At 41.5% G+C, this 13118-nt stretch overlaps 1 protein-coding gene and 1 long non-coding RNA gene across 3 annotated transcripts in view; one reads left to right on the top strand and one right to left on the bottom strand.

Annotated features, from left to right (window-relative positions):
- znf423 (zinc finger protein 423) overlaps positions 1-12665 on the top strand; it is a 405091-nt gene extending 392426 nt beyond the window's left edge. For both annotated transcript variants that reach the window (XM_034176974.1, XM_034176972.1), the window contains exon 21: positions 12436-12665. In XM_034176974.1, the coding sequence (XP_034032865.1) occupies positions 12436-12465 (30 nt within the window). In that variant the 3' untranslated portion in view covers positions 12466-12665. The remainder of the gene's footprint in view (positions 1-12435) is intronic.
- On the bottom strand, positions 4076-10134 carry LOC117516085. Its single transcript, XR_004562299.1, has 4 exons — positions 9976-10134; positions 9411-9418; positions 4202-4207; positions 4076-4085 (listed from the first exon to the last, which is right to left on the bottom strand). It is a non-coding gene; the product is annotated as an uncharacterized LOC117516085 (long non-coding RNA).
- Positions 12666-13118: the final 453 nt, after the last annotated feature.

The raw sequence follows: 13118 nt of genomic DNA, 5'->3' as shown, positions 1-13118 counted from the left end.
GCAGCTTCAGCACTGGAAGCTTTGAACAATGCCCCTTCTGGTTCAGTGGCCCCAACCTCAACAGGGATGCTAGAGAAGCTCCGCCGAAGGTGTGAGTTGAAGATCTGTCAGACAGTGGGCTCCTCCAGACATTCCTAGTTCAGCTGCACTATCTGTTTGGGCTCACCAGGTCTGTCCAAAGTCCTCCCCTACCCTCTGATCCAACTCACCACCAGATGGTGATCAGTTGGCAGAGCTGCCAACTGATCACCTGAGTGTCCAGAACATGCGGCCTCAGATCATATCACAAAATCAATCATCAACCTTCAGCCCAGGCTGCTCTGGTACCACCTACACTTATGAGAGTCCCTATGTTTGAAGATGGTGATCGTTATGGACAGTCTGTGACTAGCACAGGATTCCAATAACAAACAACCGCTCGGGTTTAGATTGGGAATGCTGTTCCTTCCAATCACGCCTGTCCAGGTGTCTCTGTCATTGCCCATGTGTGTGTTGAAGTCCCTCAGCAGAACAATGGGGTCCCCCACTAGAGCCCTAGTCAAGGACTCCAAGAAGGCAGAATACTTTGAACTGCTATTCGGTGCAATACGCACAAACAACAGTCAGAGTGCCCCCCCCCCCCCCCCCAACCCAAAGGCACAGGGGGGTGACCCTCTCATATACTAGGGTAAGCTCCAATGTAGCAATACTTACCCGGGGACTTGTGAGTATCGCCACACCCGCCCGGCGCCTTACACTGTGGGCAAGCACTCCACCTCCCACACAAACTCCGGCTCCTTCCCCCCACAGCCAGGTGATGTTCCCTGTCCCAAGAGCTAGCCTCTGCTGCCTGGTTCTGGTCCGTCAAGGCCTTCGACTTTCACTGCTAACCATGGGACGAGGTTCAACCTGCAGGTGGTGAGGCCATGAGGTGGAGATGTAAGGTCCATGTTGCCTTTTTTGGCCGTGCCTGGCTGGGATCCATGGCAGGCCTGGCCACTAGGCACTCACTGGTGGGTCCTCCATCAAGGCCTGGCTCCAGATTGGGGCCCCGGGCTTCCTCTGGGCCAGGTCACATTTCCTTTGTCTCCTTTTTTTCATGAAGTCTTTCTGAGCCATTCTTAGTCTGGCCCCTCGCCTAAGACCAGTTTGCAATGGGAGACCCTAGCAGGAGCATGAAGGCTCCAGACAATGCAGCTCTCAGGTTCATAGGGACACACAAACCTCTCCACCAGGATAAGGTGATGGTTCCCGGAGAGGCCTCCAATCAACTCATTTCAAAATGACATTACCTTGAATTCCTCCTTTTTCAGTTACTCTTCAAAAATACATTTTGTGTATTGACTGGCTTTATCCTTCAAGTTACAAGATTTTTATTTTTATTTTTTTATCATCAAAATATTTCCATACTCATTTTGATATAATGCAGGGGTAGTGGCTAAGCAAAGCTTGCCAATTGAACCTTGTTAAATGATCTCAGATTTATAGATAATGTGTACAAAAAATTTTAAACAGTTTTGCCACCATGGCATTTTCAAACCAGAGTATATCACGAAAAGGCTTGATGATGGTGGTGATTTGACCTGTGCTCCAACATCAGAACTACTTCTACATCAGAAATGCACACGTTCCAATGCAGTAGATGGCAGACTGAAGCAGATTTTCTCTTACTTTTGTCTCCAGGTTTCCTCATCTGTTCCCCCTCTCTTGTCTGATGAGACACCATGAACTATTGTGTATTCTTGCATTTTTTTACCCGCTTGGCATTGTGTCTTTGCATGCATATGTGCTTAGTGTTGACTGCTCGTGTGTGCGTGGCTGTTGGTGTTATGAGTAGGTAATGCAACAGGGCCATATTTCCCCTGGGTTCTGGGCTCTGCAGGCTTTAGCCTCGCTCTGTCTAAGCAGTTTAGGAAAAACAATGATGGTCCTCTGCATTGACTGGTCTGGCCTGTTCTGGGAGATAGGCTATTCTTCACTAGATTACATGCACTCTCTGTTTCATTGAAAGCACAGTAGAAATACAGGAAAATCGACACAGTTATTAATATTTATTTACATAAAGTTAGTCAGGACAGTGTTTTTACTACACGAGCTGGATTTCCTGCCCTGAGCTAGACACAACTGTTCTGAAGCAGTCTGCTGTTTATTTTAATAAAGACTTACTACTGGAGTCATACTAAGGCTGCATTTCTGTTCGAAAAACCTGCATATTTAAATCTGCATGTTCACTCCATGTGCACAGCAGGTGACTCTGTGGGATACGAATTGGACTGCTGATATTGGACTGCTTCGGGCTGCCTGTCCTTGGATAAGCATTTTCCCAGTCCACCCAACTGTAAATGGGTACCAGCTTTGGCTGAGGAAGTAACCAGCGATGGACTGGCACCCCATCTGGAGCAAGTCATAGACTCTCATCTGCAGCGGTATCTGGGGATAGGCACCGCCCTGATGAGCCTCAGAGCCTCTACAGGTCTCATGCTGCCTTCAAATGTCGATGGTAGAAAAACGGTCATCCTCAGTCGTTACAGTAGAAATATTGTCCTCTGCAACGGTGATGACATGAGAGGTGGTTACTTTTCTGTTAAGATGGGCAGCAATTTATTTCATTGAAATTTGCAACAGTTTCAGTGTTTTGCACAGTGCTATATTAAAAGAGGAAGCTCTGGCTAAGATGGTTGCATAAAAAGTGAGATTTTTTTTTTATGCTAGAGCTCTCTAATATACCACACAAATTATTCATGTTTACCTGATTATGGCAACTGTTAATCTCTGCACTTAAATAGCCCATTGCTCACTGTTCTCCCCATTAAAGATAAAACATGGTTTGTCCATTTCGCTAGAATGGACAAATGTGGAAAAAGTTGAAAATTTTTTAACTTTTGATAGCAAGGGTGCTGCACTTTTGATAGTGGTGCACTGTGTCCTTGCATAGAAAACAATGGACCATCTGGTTTACTGTTTGCTGTCTACATCCAACATCTCAATGCATCATTACTTTTTTCCACCCACTGTATGATTTTCCATTGTATTAGAAATAATGTTCTGGAGCTGGTGCTACTGTTTGGTTATAGCTTGATATCAGCTTTAAATCCAGATACCACTAATTCTGAATTATTGACCTTAACTGATCAGAAGTGTTCATTTAGGAATGACTGTTTTTTTTTTCGAGAAGCCATTATTTTGACATCACCCATGTTGCTGTAGTTTGCTACTCACACATGATCTGCACTTTTCCATCTGATGCATACGCTCAAATCGCTTTACAAAGATGCTTCACATTCACTCATTCACAACATTGTCAGAGTGCTGCCACATAAAGTGCCTCTGCGCACAGGGAGCATTTTGAGAATGAATAAGGACTTTCTACAAGGGCACCTTAGTGATTTTCCTGTCTAACTGAGGAATTGAGCCTATGACCTTCTGGCCATAAGCCCATTTCTCTAACCTTACTGTAGTTCTGCTAGTTTAAATATTACTATGAAAACATGCGTTGTGCTGATGTTGGCATGTGAGACTGCATACATGCAGTGCTAAAAGCCAACACCAACACGCTCTGGCCTTCACATTCAGCATAATAAACATGCACAGAAGACTATGAGCTACCAAATATCAAATCTCTCATTTTTTTATCTGCATCTCCTCTTTTGCGCATTTCCTCCTCTCCTCTTTGATTATTTTCTTTCACCAGTTTCTGTTGAATTCATCAGTTACTCTGCTGGAAAGCAGATGTCACACTGTGCCATGCGAACGGATTTCTGATCGATCAAAACGCTGCACAATCAATATCAAGCTTCTAATGACAGCATAAATGCAGAGAAGTAACTGGGTGGTATCAGAGGATGTGCGTTTGTCTGCATGGGTCATGTGACGTGTGTGGCGTGGGGGACTGTCAGCGTCCGTTCCTTCCTTATTTCTATTCCTTCCCAATGTCTCTGCTCCTCTGGGCTATTTCCAGCAGTCCACTGCAGTGCTGTGTGTGCCTCCAGGGAGTGTGCACGGCCTCCCTGCATCCTTCCCTCCTCTTCCTCTGTCCTTCCTTTCCATCCCTTTCTCTGTCTACAAATCAATATGCCAGCAGCAAGAACCTGAGGGAAAATACACGTCTGCTCACGACTTTCCTTCCAACCTGCATTTCACTTTTCTTTTTTTCTGGACAATCTCTAATAACATTAAAGATCAAATGATCACAAAGAAAACACACTTTTTAAACTTTGTTCACAAAACACTCTGTTCCTGATCTGTAAAAACCTTCAGCAGTTAATATAAATATTATAATTTTCATTTTTTTTTTTTTTTTTTTTTTTTTTTTGTTATCCAATTAACACCCCGCCACCATTTGTTAAAGGAAAAAAATAAAATAAAATTGGTCCATTAAAGGAAATTAAACATTAACAGCAAAATAATGTGTGTACGAACTTTAGGGCCCCTTCACACATAGTACGAATGTGGTCAAAGAAGAATTGTATGCAATACGTGTAAAATCATAACTGCTTCCGACACCTTGTACACCTGTTGCTACAACTATTTGGGCACACCAGCGGCTGAAAGGAAGAGTTTGCGCTGTGAGAGCCGATCGAACCCTCCTCGCGGCAGGTGTCGGCCAAATTCCAGCTGACACACACAAACATCTAACACCGCTCACATGGCATGAAAATGTGTGGCCAGTCGCACTGTTAACATGAAAACAGTCAACAGACAATAACTGTCAAGGTGGATGTGAAATTTGTCTAAGTGCTGCCAAGAGTGTTTTTTTTTTTTTTAAATTAGTATGATGATACCATGAAAAGTCAAGTACTGCATGGAAGATATAACTTGTTGCAGAAGAATCATAAATGTTTTGTAAAATATACAAATAGGACACAGATAACATCAAGGATTACAATATATGCTTCAGAATAATTTGTTCCTTTAAGGTTAAAACATTCACCACAGATTACTTTGTACATAATTAGTGGAAATAGTGATGTAATTATATATCATGATACGTGTCGCATCATGTTAGCTGTGTCGTGATACTATGTACCATATATCATAGCTAGTGTATCATTGCATCCCTAGGTCACAAGGGAGCTGGAGCCTATCCCAGCGGTTGCCATAAATATGCCAAATAAAGAACTATGTACCAGTATCTATCCATCAGTTTTTTGTTTTATTTAAAAACAAACAAACAAACAAAAAAAACAAGAAGTGTGAACAACAGTAATGGAGTGGCACTTTTGTTTACATTTGGATCTGGGACATTAGAATTAGCGCAACAGTAAAAGCTCAATATGTTACAGATGTACCAAACATAATTTTCTGACATTTCTTTTTCTATCTTTTCATCTTCTTTTATTAAAAAAATAGACTGAAACATGACCCATTTGCTTCATAAATATTTATTTTGAATCACTGTATATCTGAAATGTGAAAAACGGGACAAAGTAAACCAAAGAGGGCTTTTGGTCCCTTTAGCTTACTTACTATTAATCACTGCTGTTTAGTTGCCAGAGCGTGCGAGTCTGAAGCACAGAATAATTAAGAATATACATCTTTCTTATCAAGCTAAAAGTAGAAAGGGAGCCAGGTATATCTGGCATGGATTCATGAAGAGATATGGAAGATTTCCACTCTTTAGGAAAATTGCAAATTGCCACTCGGAGTATTGAAGCAGACTGATTTTTTTTCTTTTTTCTTTTTATGCTGCTACACACAGAAGATGTGTGCGATCACACCACCTGTAATGCTGCATTCACATGTGGACAGCAGAAAAACTTTCACACTGGTCATTATAACAGAAGTAGTTTTATCTACAACAGCAGATGGTAGGTGGTGACATGAGGCGAGGTCATTTTTTTAAACGAGGTGGCAGTAATTAACTTAATAGGAAAAATACAGCAAGTTGTAGCTTTTTGCACAACAGTATATTGAAACAGAAAACTTCACACAGTGCGAATTTGGTCGAATTGCGCATGAAACAGGAATCGTATGCAATACGTGTAAAATTGTAGCTGCCTTCAGTGCCTTGTACACCTGTTGCTACAACTATTCCTGCCCACCAGCAGCTGAAAGACGAAGTGTGCACTGTGCCAACCCTCTTGCAGCAGGTGTTTGCTATATTCCAGCTGACACACACAAACATCTGCGAACATTTGCGTGGTTCGCTCATACCAGCTGTTCCGCCGTGAGTCGCCCTGAGCTGTACTTATTCGCACTGTTTGTGAAGGGGCCCTTAGTGATGCATCAGATTAATTTTTCTGTATTATCACACAACTTATTTTTGTTTACATTTATAAAAACAAAACAAAGAACACCTCACTCCAGGGGAGGAGGAGTAACAGGAAGACAGAGGACGGGAAGGAGAGCAACAATAGTTTCCAGTTAACCCGTATTGATCAGTATGTCTGGTATTTATACAACCCCTCGCAAAAATTATGGAATCACCGGCCTCGGAGGATGTTCATTCAGTTGTTTAATTTTGTAGAAAAAAAGCAGATCACAGACATGACACAAAACTAAAGTCATTTCAAATGGCAACTTTCTGGCTTTAAGAAACACTATAAGAAATCAGGAAAAATAATTGTGGCAGTCAGTAACGGTTACTTTTTTAGACCAAGCAGACGGAAAAAAATATGGACTCACTCAATTCTGAGGAATAAATTATGGAATCACCTTGTAAATTTTCATCCCCAACACTAACACCTGCATCAAATCAGATCTGCTCGTTAGTCTGCATCTAAAAAGGAGTGATCACACCTTGGAGAGCTGTTGCACCAAGTGGACTGACATGAAACATGGCTCCAACACGAGAGATGTCAATTGAAACAAAGGAGAGGATTATCAAACTCTTAAAAGAGGGTAAATCATCACGCAATGTTGCAAAAGATGTTGGTTGTTCACAGTCAGCTGTGTCTAAACTCTGGACCAAATACAAACAACATGGGAAGGTTGTTAAAGGCAAACATACTGGTAGACCAAGGAAGACATCAAAGCGTCAAGACAGAAAACTTAAAGCAATATGTCTCAAAAATCGAAAATGCACAACAAAACAAATGAAGAAGGAATGGGAGGAAACTGGAGTCAACGTCTGTGACCGAACTGTAAGAAACCGCCTAAAGGAAATGGGATTTACATACAGAAAAGCTAAACGAAAGCCATCATTAACACCTAAACAGAAAAAAACAAGGTTACAATGGGCCAAGGAAAAGCAATCGTGGACTGTGGATGACTGGATGAAAGTCATATTCAGTGATGAATCTCGAATCTGCATTGGGCAAGGTGATGATGCTGGAACTTTTGTTTGGTGCCGTTCCAATGAGATTTATAAAGATGACTGCCTGAAGAGAACATGTAAATTTCCACAGTCATTGATGATATGGGGCTGCATGTCAGGTAAAGGCACTGGGGAGATGGCTGTCATTACATCATCAATAAATGCACAAGTTTACGTTGATATTTTGGACACTTTTCTTATCCCATCAATTGAAAGGATGTTTGGGGATAATGAAATCATTTTTCAAGATAATAATGCATCTTGCCATAGAGCAAAAACTGTGAAAACATTCCTTGCAAAAAGACACATAGGGTCAATGTCATGCCCTGCAAATAGTCTGGATCTTAATCCAATTGAAAATCTTTGGTGGAAGTTGAAGAAAATGGTCCATGACAAGGCTCCAACCTGCAAAGCCGATCTGGCAACAGCAATCAGAGAAAGTTGGAGCCAGATTGATGAAGAGTACTGTTTGTCACTCATTAAGTCCATGCCTCAAAGACTGCAAGCTGTTATAAAAGCCAGAGGTGGTGCAACAAAATACTAGTGATGTGTTGGAGCGTTCTTTTGTTTTTCATGATTCCATAATTTTTTCCTCAGAATTGAGTGATTCCATTTTTTTTTTTTCCCTCTGCTTGGTCTAAAAAAGTAACCGTTACTGACTGCCACAATTTTTTTTTCCTGATTTCTTATAGTGTTTCTTAAAGCCAGAAAGTTGCCATTTGAAATGACTTTAGTTTTGTGTCATGTCTGTGATCTGCTTTTTTTCTACAAAATTAAACAACTGAATGAACATCCTCCGAGGCCGGTGATTCCATAATTTTTGCCAGGGGTTGTATTTGGGTATTTATATTTATATTTGCAAACTGGGTTTTTTTTTTTTCTCAACTTTCAACTTTTGATACTCTATGTGCTTTTTACCTTACCTTTTTAACAAAGTTGGGACATTGTGTAAAATGTAAATAAAAACAGAATACAATGATTTGCAAATCCTCTTCAACCTATATTCAATTGAATACACCACAAAGACAAGATATTTAATGTTTAAACTGATAAACTTTATTGTTTTTGTGCAAATATTTGCTCATTTTGAAATGGATGCCTGCAACACATTTCAAAAAAGTTGGGACAGGGCAACAAAAGACTGGGAAAGTTGATGAATGCTCAAAGAACACCTGTTTGGAAACAGGCGAGTGTCATTATTGGGTATAAAAGGAGCATCCCTAAAAGGCTCAGCCGTTCACAAGCAAAAATGGGGTGAGGATCACCACTTTGTGAACAACTGCGTGAAAAAATAGTCCAACAGTTTAAGAACAATGTTTCTCAATGTTCAATTGCAAGGAATTTATGGATTCCATCATTTACAGTTCATAATATAATCAGAAGATTCAGAGAATCTGGAGAAATTTCCACACGTAAGCGGCAAGGCCGAAAACCAACATAGAATGCCTGTGACCTTCGATCCCTCAGGTGGCACTGCATTAAAAACCAACATCATTGTGTAAAGAATCTTATGGGTGGGCTCAGGAACACTTCAGAAACCATTGTCAGTTAACACAGTTCGTCGCTACATCTACAAGTGCAAGTTAAAACTCTACCATGCAAGACGAAAGCCATACATCAACAACATCCAGAAACGCTGCTGCCTTCTCTGGGCCCGAGCTCATTTGAAATGGACAGATGCAAAGTGGAAAAGTGTGCTGTGGTCTGATGAGTCCACATTTCAAATTGTTTTTTGAAATCATGGACGTCGTGTCCTCCGGACAAAAGAGGAAAAAGACCATCCAGATTGTTACCAGCGCAAAGTTCAAAAGCCAGCATCTGTGATGGTATGGGGGGTGTGTTAGTCCCCATGGCATGGGCAACTTACACATCTGTGATGGTACCATCAATGCTGAAAGGTACATCCAGGTTTTGGAGCAACACATTCTGCCATCCAAGCAATGTATTTTTCAGGGACGTCCCTGCTTATTTCAGCAAGACAATGCCAAGCCATGTGTTGCAACAGTGTTGCTTCATAGTAAAAGAGTGTGGGTACTAGACTGGCCTGCCTACAGTCCAGAGCTGTCACCCATTGAAAATGTGTGACGCATTATGAAGCACAAAATATGACAATGGAGACCCCGGACTGTTGAACCACTGAAATCCTACATCAAGCAAGAATGGGAAAGAATTCCACCTACAAAGCTTCAACAATTAGTGTCCTCAGTTCCCAAACACTTATTGAGTGTTGTTAGAAGGAAAGGTGATGTAACACAGTGGTAAACATACCACTGTCCCCGCTTTTTTGAAATGTGTTGCAGGCATGCATTTCAAAATGAGCAAATATTTGCACAAAAACAATAAAGTTTATCAGTTTAAACATTAAATATCTTGACTTTGTGATATATACAATTGAATATAGGTTGAAGAGGATTTGTAAATCATTGTATTCTGTTTTTATTTACATTTTACGCAACGTCCCAACTTCATTGGAATTGGGGTTGTAATTCTTTGGAAGAAATAGACACAGTGTGCTCCAGCCCAAAGATGAAAAGGGCCATCCAGAACAGCAACAAGTCCAAAGCCAGGGTTTGTCCTGGTATGAGGTTGTGCCAGTGCCCTTTTCAAAGGTAATTTACACTTCTGTGCTGCCAGTATTAATGGAGGAAAAAGTACATTGAAACTTCAGAAAAAAAGCATATATTGCCTTCAAGATGAGAGCTTTTCCAGGGACGTCCATGCATTTTTCAAAAAGACGTTACGCATGGCTGTGGAAGAAGTGGTTATGGATACTGGACTGGCCTGCCTGCTGTCCTCATCTGTCCCCAGTAGAGACTGTGGAGAATTTTCAAACAGAAATGCAGCAGTGACCCTGTACTGTTGCACTCCTTGAGACATGTTTGCAGGAAGAATGGGACAAAATAACATGTGAAGCGCTTCATCAGTTGATGACCTCAATGCCAAAACATCTTTTAAATGTTGTGACATTACACAATGCTTAATGATAAATGCATAAACCTCTTCAACTTAAATTGCAAATGTCATTTTGAAATTTGAATTTAGCTTTGGGGTTTTTATATATATATATATATATATATATATATATATATATATATATATATATATATATATACACATTCAAGTCAAACTGAGCAATCACATCTTTTCTACTTTCATCCCATTTACTCTTTCATTTTTCTTAAATGCTTATTTATTAATGTGCATTTTTTAAAAATCATATAACTTCAGGCATAAAAATAAGGTGACTTTTGCACCTCATTTCATTAGTGTCTCATGCAGCTGCAGCAGTCACTTTCCTAGTAAGTTCCTGAACTTTTCTCTTGTCATTTTTGTCTTGCCTTCAGAGCGCTCTCCTAAAAAAGGAATGAGGTTGCCCTCTGCTGGTGGTGGGAGGATGAGCAGTCTGTTAGCTTGGTAATGGTGTGTGAGGATGAGGATGAGACGCATAAGTAGAGTGAGAGGCGGCGGTGAGAGAGTGTTTTCACTCATAATGGGGTCAGCGGCTCCCAGTGAGAGCTGCTTCCTCAATGGAGAGGTTTCCACACCAACACACAGAAAGTGACTCTTGTTCTCTGTCGACTCTCCCGTTGGTTATTTTGCTCATTTGCTCTCACAGTTGTCTGGACCATCTCGACTGTGTGTGCCTGTGCATCTCCAGTGTGTGTTGCACATTAATACTCCTGGACCGCTGGATGGACTCACTTCTAAAGCCAAGTGACTGCCATCACACACACACAAACACACACGCACACACACAGAAAAAGGGCTCAACAAAACATGCGCAGCAAGATAAGCGCCATAGAATGACAAGTAAGTATTTATCAACCCCAAACCACATATAATCCCTCACATTTCTGTCCCAGTCCGCCCCTCCTCGCCTCTGTGCACTGTTCATCCCCCCGTCTGCTCTCTCATTCTCACATCCACTGTTCTTTTTTGTCCTCCTTCCATATTGGGGCCTATCTGTGAGAGATTAATCTGAGAAAGCTGGTTTTAGTGGTGGTGGTAAGGGGGGTGCTGATTGGGAAGATCTCACTGGGATTATGGGCATCTGTCAGTGAGAGAGTATGTATGTGTGAAGCAGGAGGGATGATGGAGAAAGATTTCAACAAGAGTTTGTTTGAGACACAGGGGGAACATTTCACCGATGGGAAGGTTAGTCTGGAGAGAACCAGGAGGAGGAGGAGGAAATCATCCTGGTGGAATTTTCTCTGATATGCACGCATTCCTTGCAAAATCTCTCTCTCTTTCTCTCTCTCTCACACACACACAAACACACCCACACACACGAGCATCTCCACATTTTTAGCAGTGGTGCTCAGTACATTCCAAACCAGAAAATCCAGATTATGGTGAGTTCCGTTTGCTGGTACGGGGCCCGGCAGAGGACCGAGTGTGAAGGTGCACGTGTGTGCCCGTCTGTGAGATTACTGCATCATCTTCTCACATGCACGTGTGTCCGTGACAAAGTTTTAAGGCATTTATTTGTTTGTATTTCCGCCCTTTGCCTTTCGAATGCAGACGGCCCAGTCTGTCTTTTGTTTCTCCGTCAGATTGCTGTTTCTCTGTCCCTCTTTTGCTCTGTCTGCTGTTGTGAATTTTAATTTTAGGGAGTTTAAAATAAAGGTGTTTTGAGGAGTTGTGATTATGTATTGATGTACAGTGTTCTGTTGCCTTTGGAGGGGGAAGCATCTCCCAGGTATGGAAACAGTCTGAGTAAAATATTAATCGCAGTATCAAAAAGGTACAACAGTTTCACAGATCTGAATAAACAAACTGAAACACCAGGTTCACACAAATAACAATAAATACAGTATGACATATAATGATCTGGTTGAATATATGTCTCAATGTTCTTACAGCATCCTCGGTTGATGATGTTAAATGTATAATAAACTGATTTGAATTTGTTTACACTGGTTATTTTGTGAAGCTGTGTGCTTTACCGAATGCCAGCGTTTTACTTTGGGGTGTATAATGAAGTTGTCTGCTGCCGTGTTGTTTTCTCCGGTTTTCTTTTCTCTTCTGTTGTCAGATTGTAAAGCGGACCGGCCTTGCTGTCTGTGCTGTGGGAGGCTGGTGTGTTTCGGTTCTATTATTGGGTGGGGGGGCAAGTGGAAAATACTGTGCTCGCGTAGCCCATTATTTCTCTCATCATGTGTCCTCCCTTTTTCTCTCCATTTCCACCTCTCTGTCTCCAGAACCACACACTGAGTCAGCACGCGCAGTGAGGCCGAGGCCCGGCAGGATCTCTCGGCTCAGCCGGGCCCCCGACCCGGAGCCGGCGGGGGACCCCCATCTCCACATCACAGCCAATCAAAGTGTCATTTGCTACTCACATGTAAAACTCTAACGATCGCGCCACTGGGCGAGGCTATTAGGAGCAGCGGGGGAAAGGAATATTAATGGGATATGCTATTAAATAAAGAAAGGAAAAAGTGTCTGAATGAAATGGTGAAAGCTACATGAAGGAAAAAGTAAAAAAGGTATTGTACGTGCAGTATTTTTATTGTCCCTGCTGGTCCCTCTACCTCCCACTCCTTCCTCCCCTGCCCCTTCCTCTCCTCCCACTCATCGCTCCGCAGGTCATACATTTTATTTTTGTTTTTAACAAATAGAAAATAAAAAGGACTGAAAACACTCATTGTTTTTGGGATTATTTTTTTTAAATAGATTGTAGGAAAATGCTTCACTTTCTGTGCCCCTTCAGTTGCTTCTTGTATTCAACTTTATAGCTGCCAGTTACCTTCAATTTATTTTCTTTCTTTCTGCCATAGGCGCTTGTTTTATTCATTTTAATTTTTTATACCTTTCTCTTTATTTTGCCGTCAGTAGATACTTGTGCTGTGTTGTGATTGTTTGCCAGTTGTAATATTTTCCCCCC

This window comes from Thalassophryne amazonica, chromosome 8 (assembly GCF_902500255.1).
Source record: "Thalassophryne amazonica chromosome 8, fThaAma1.1, whole genome shotgun sequence".
In the NCBI taxonomy this organism is placed as follows: Eukaryota; Metazoa; Chordata; class Actinopteri; order Batrachoidiformes; family Batrachoididae; genus Thalassophryne; species Thalassophryne amazonica.
This window is presented reverse-complemented; position numbering and strand designations above follow the sequence as displayed.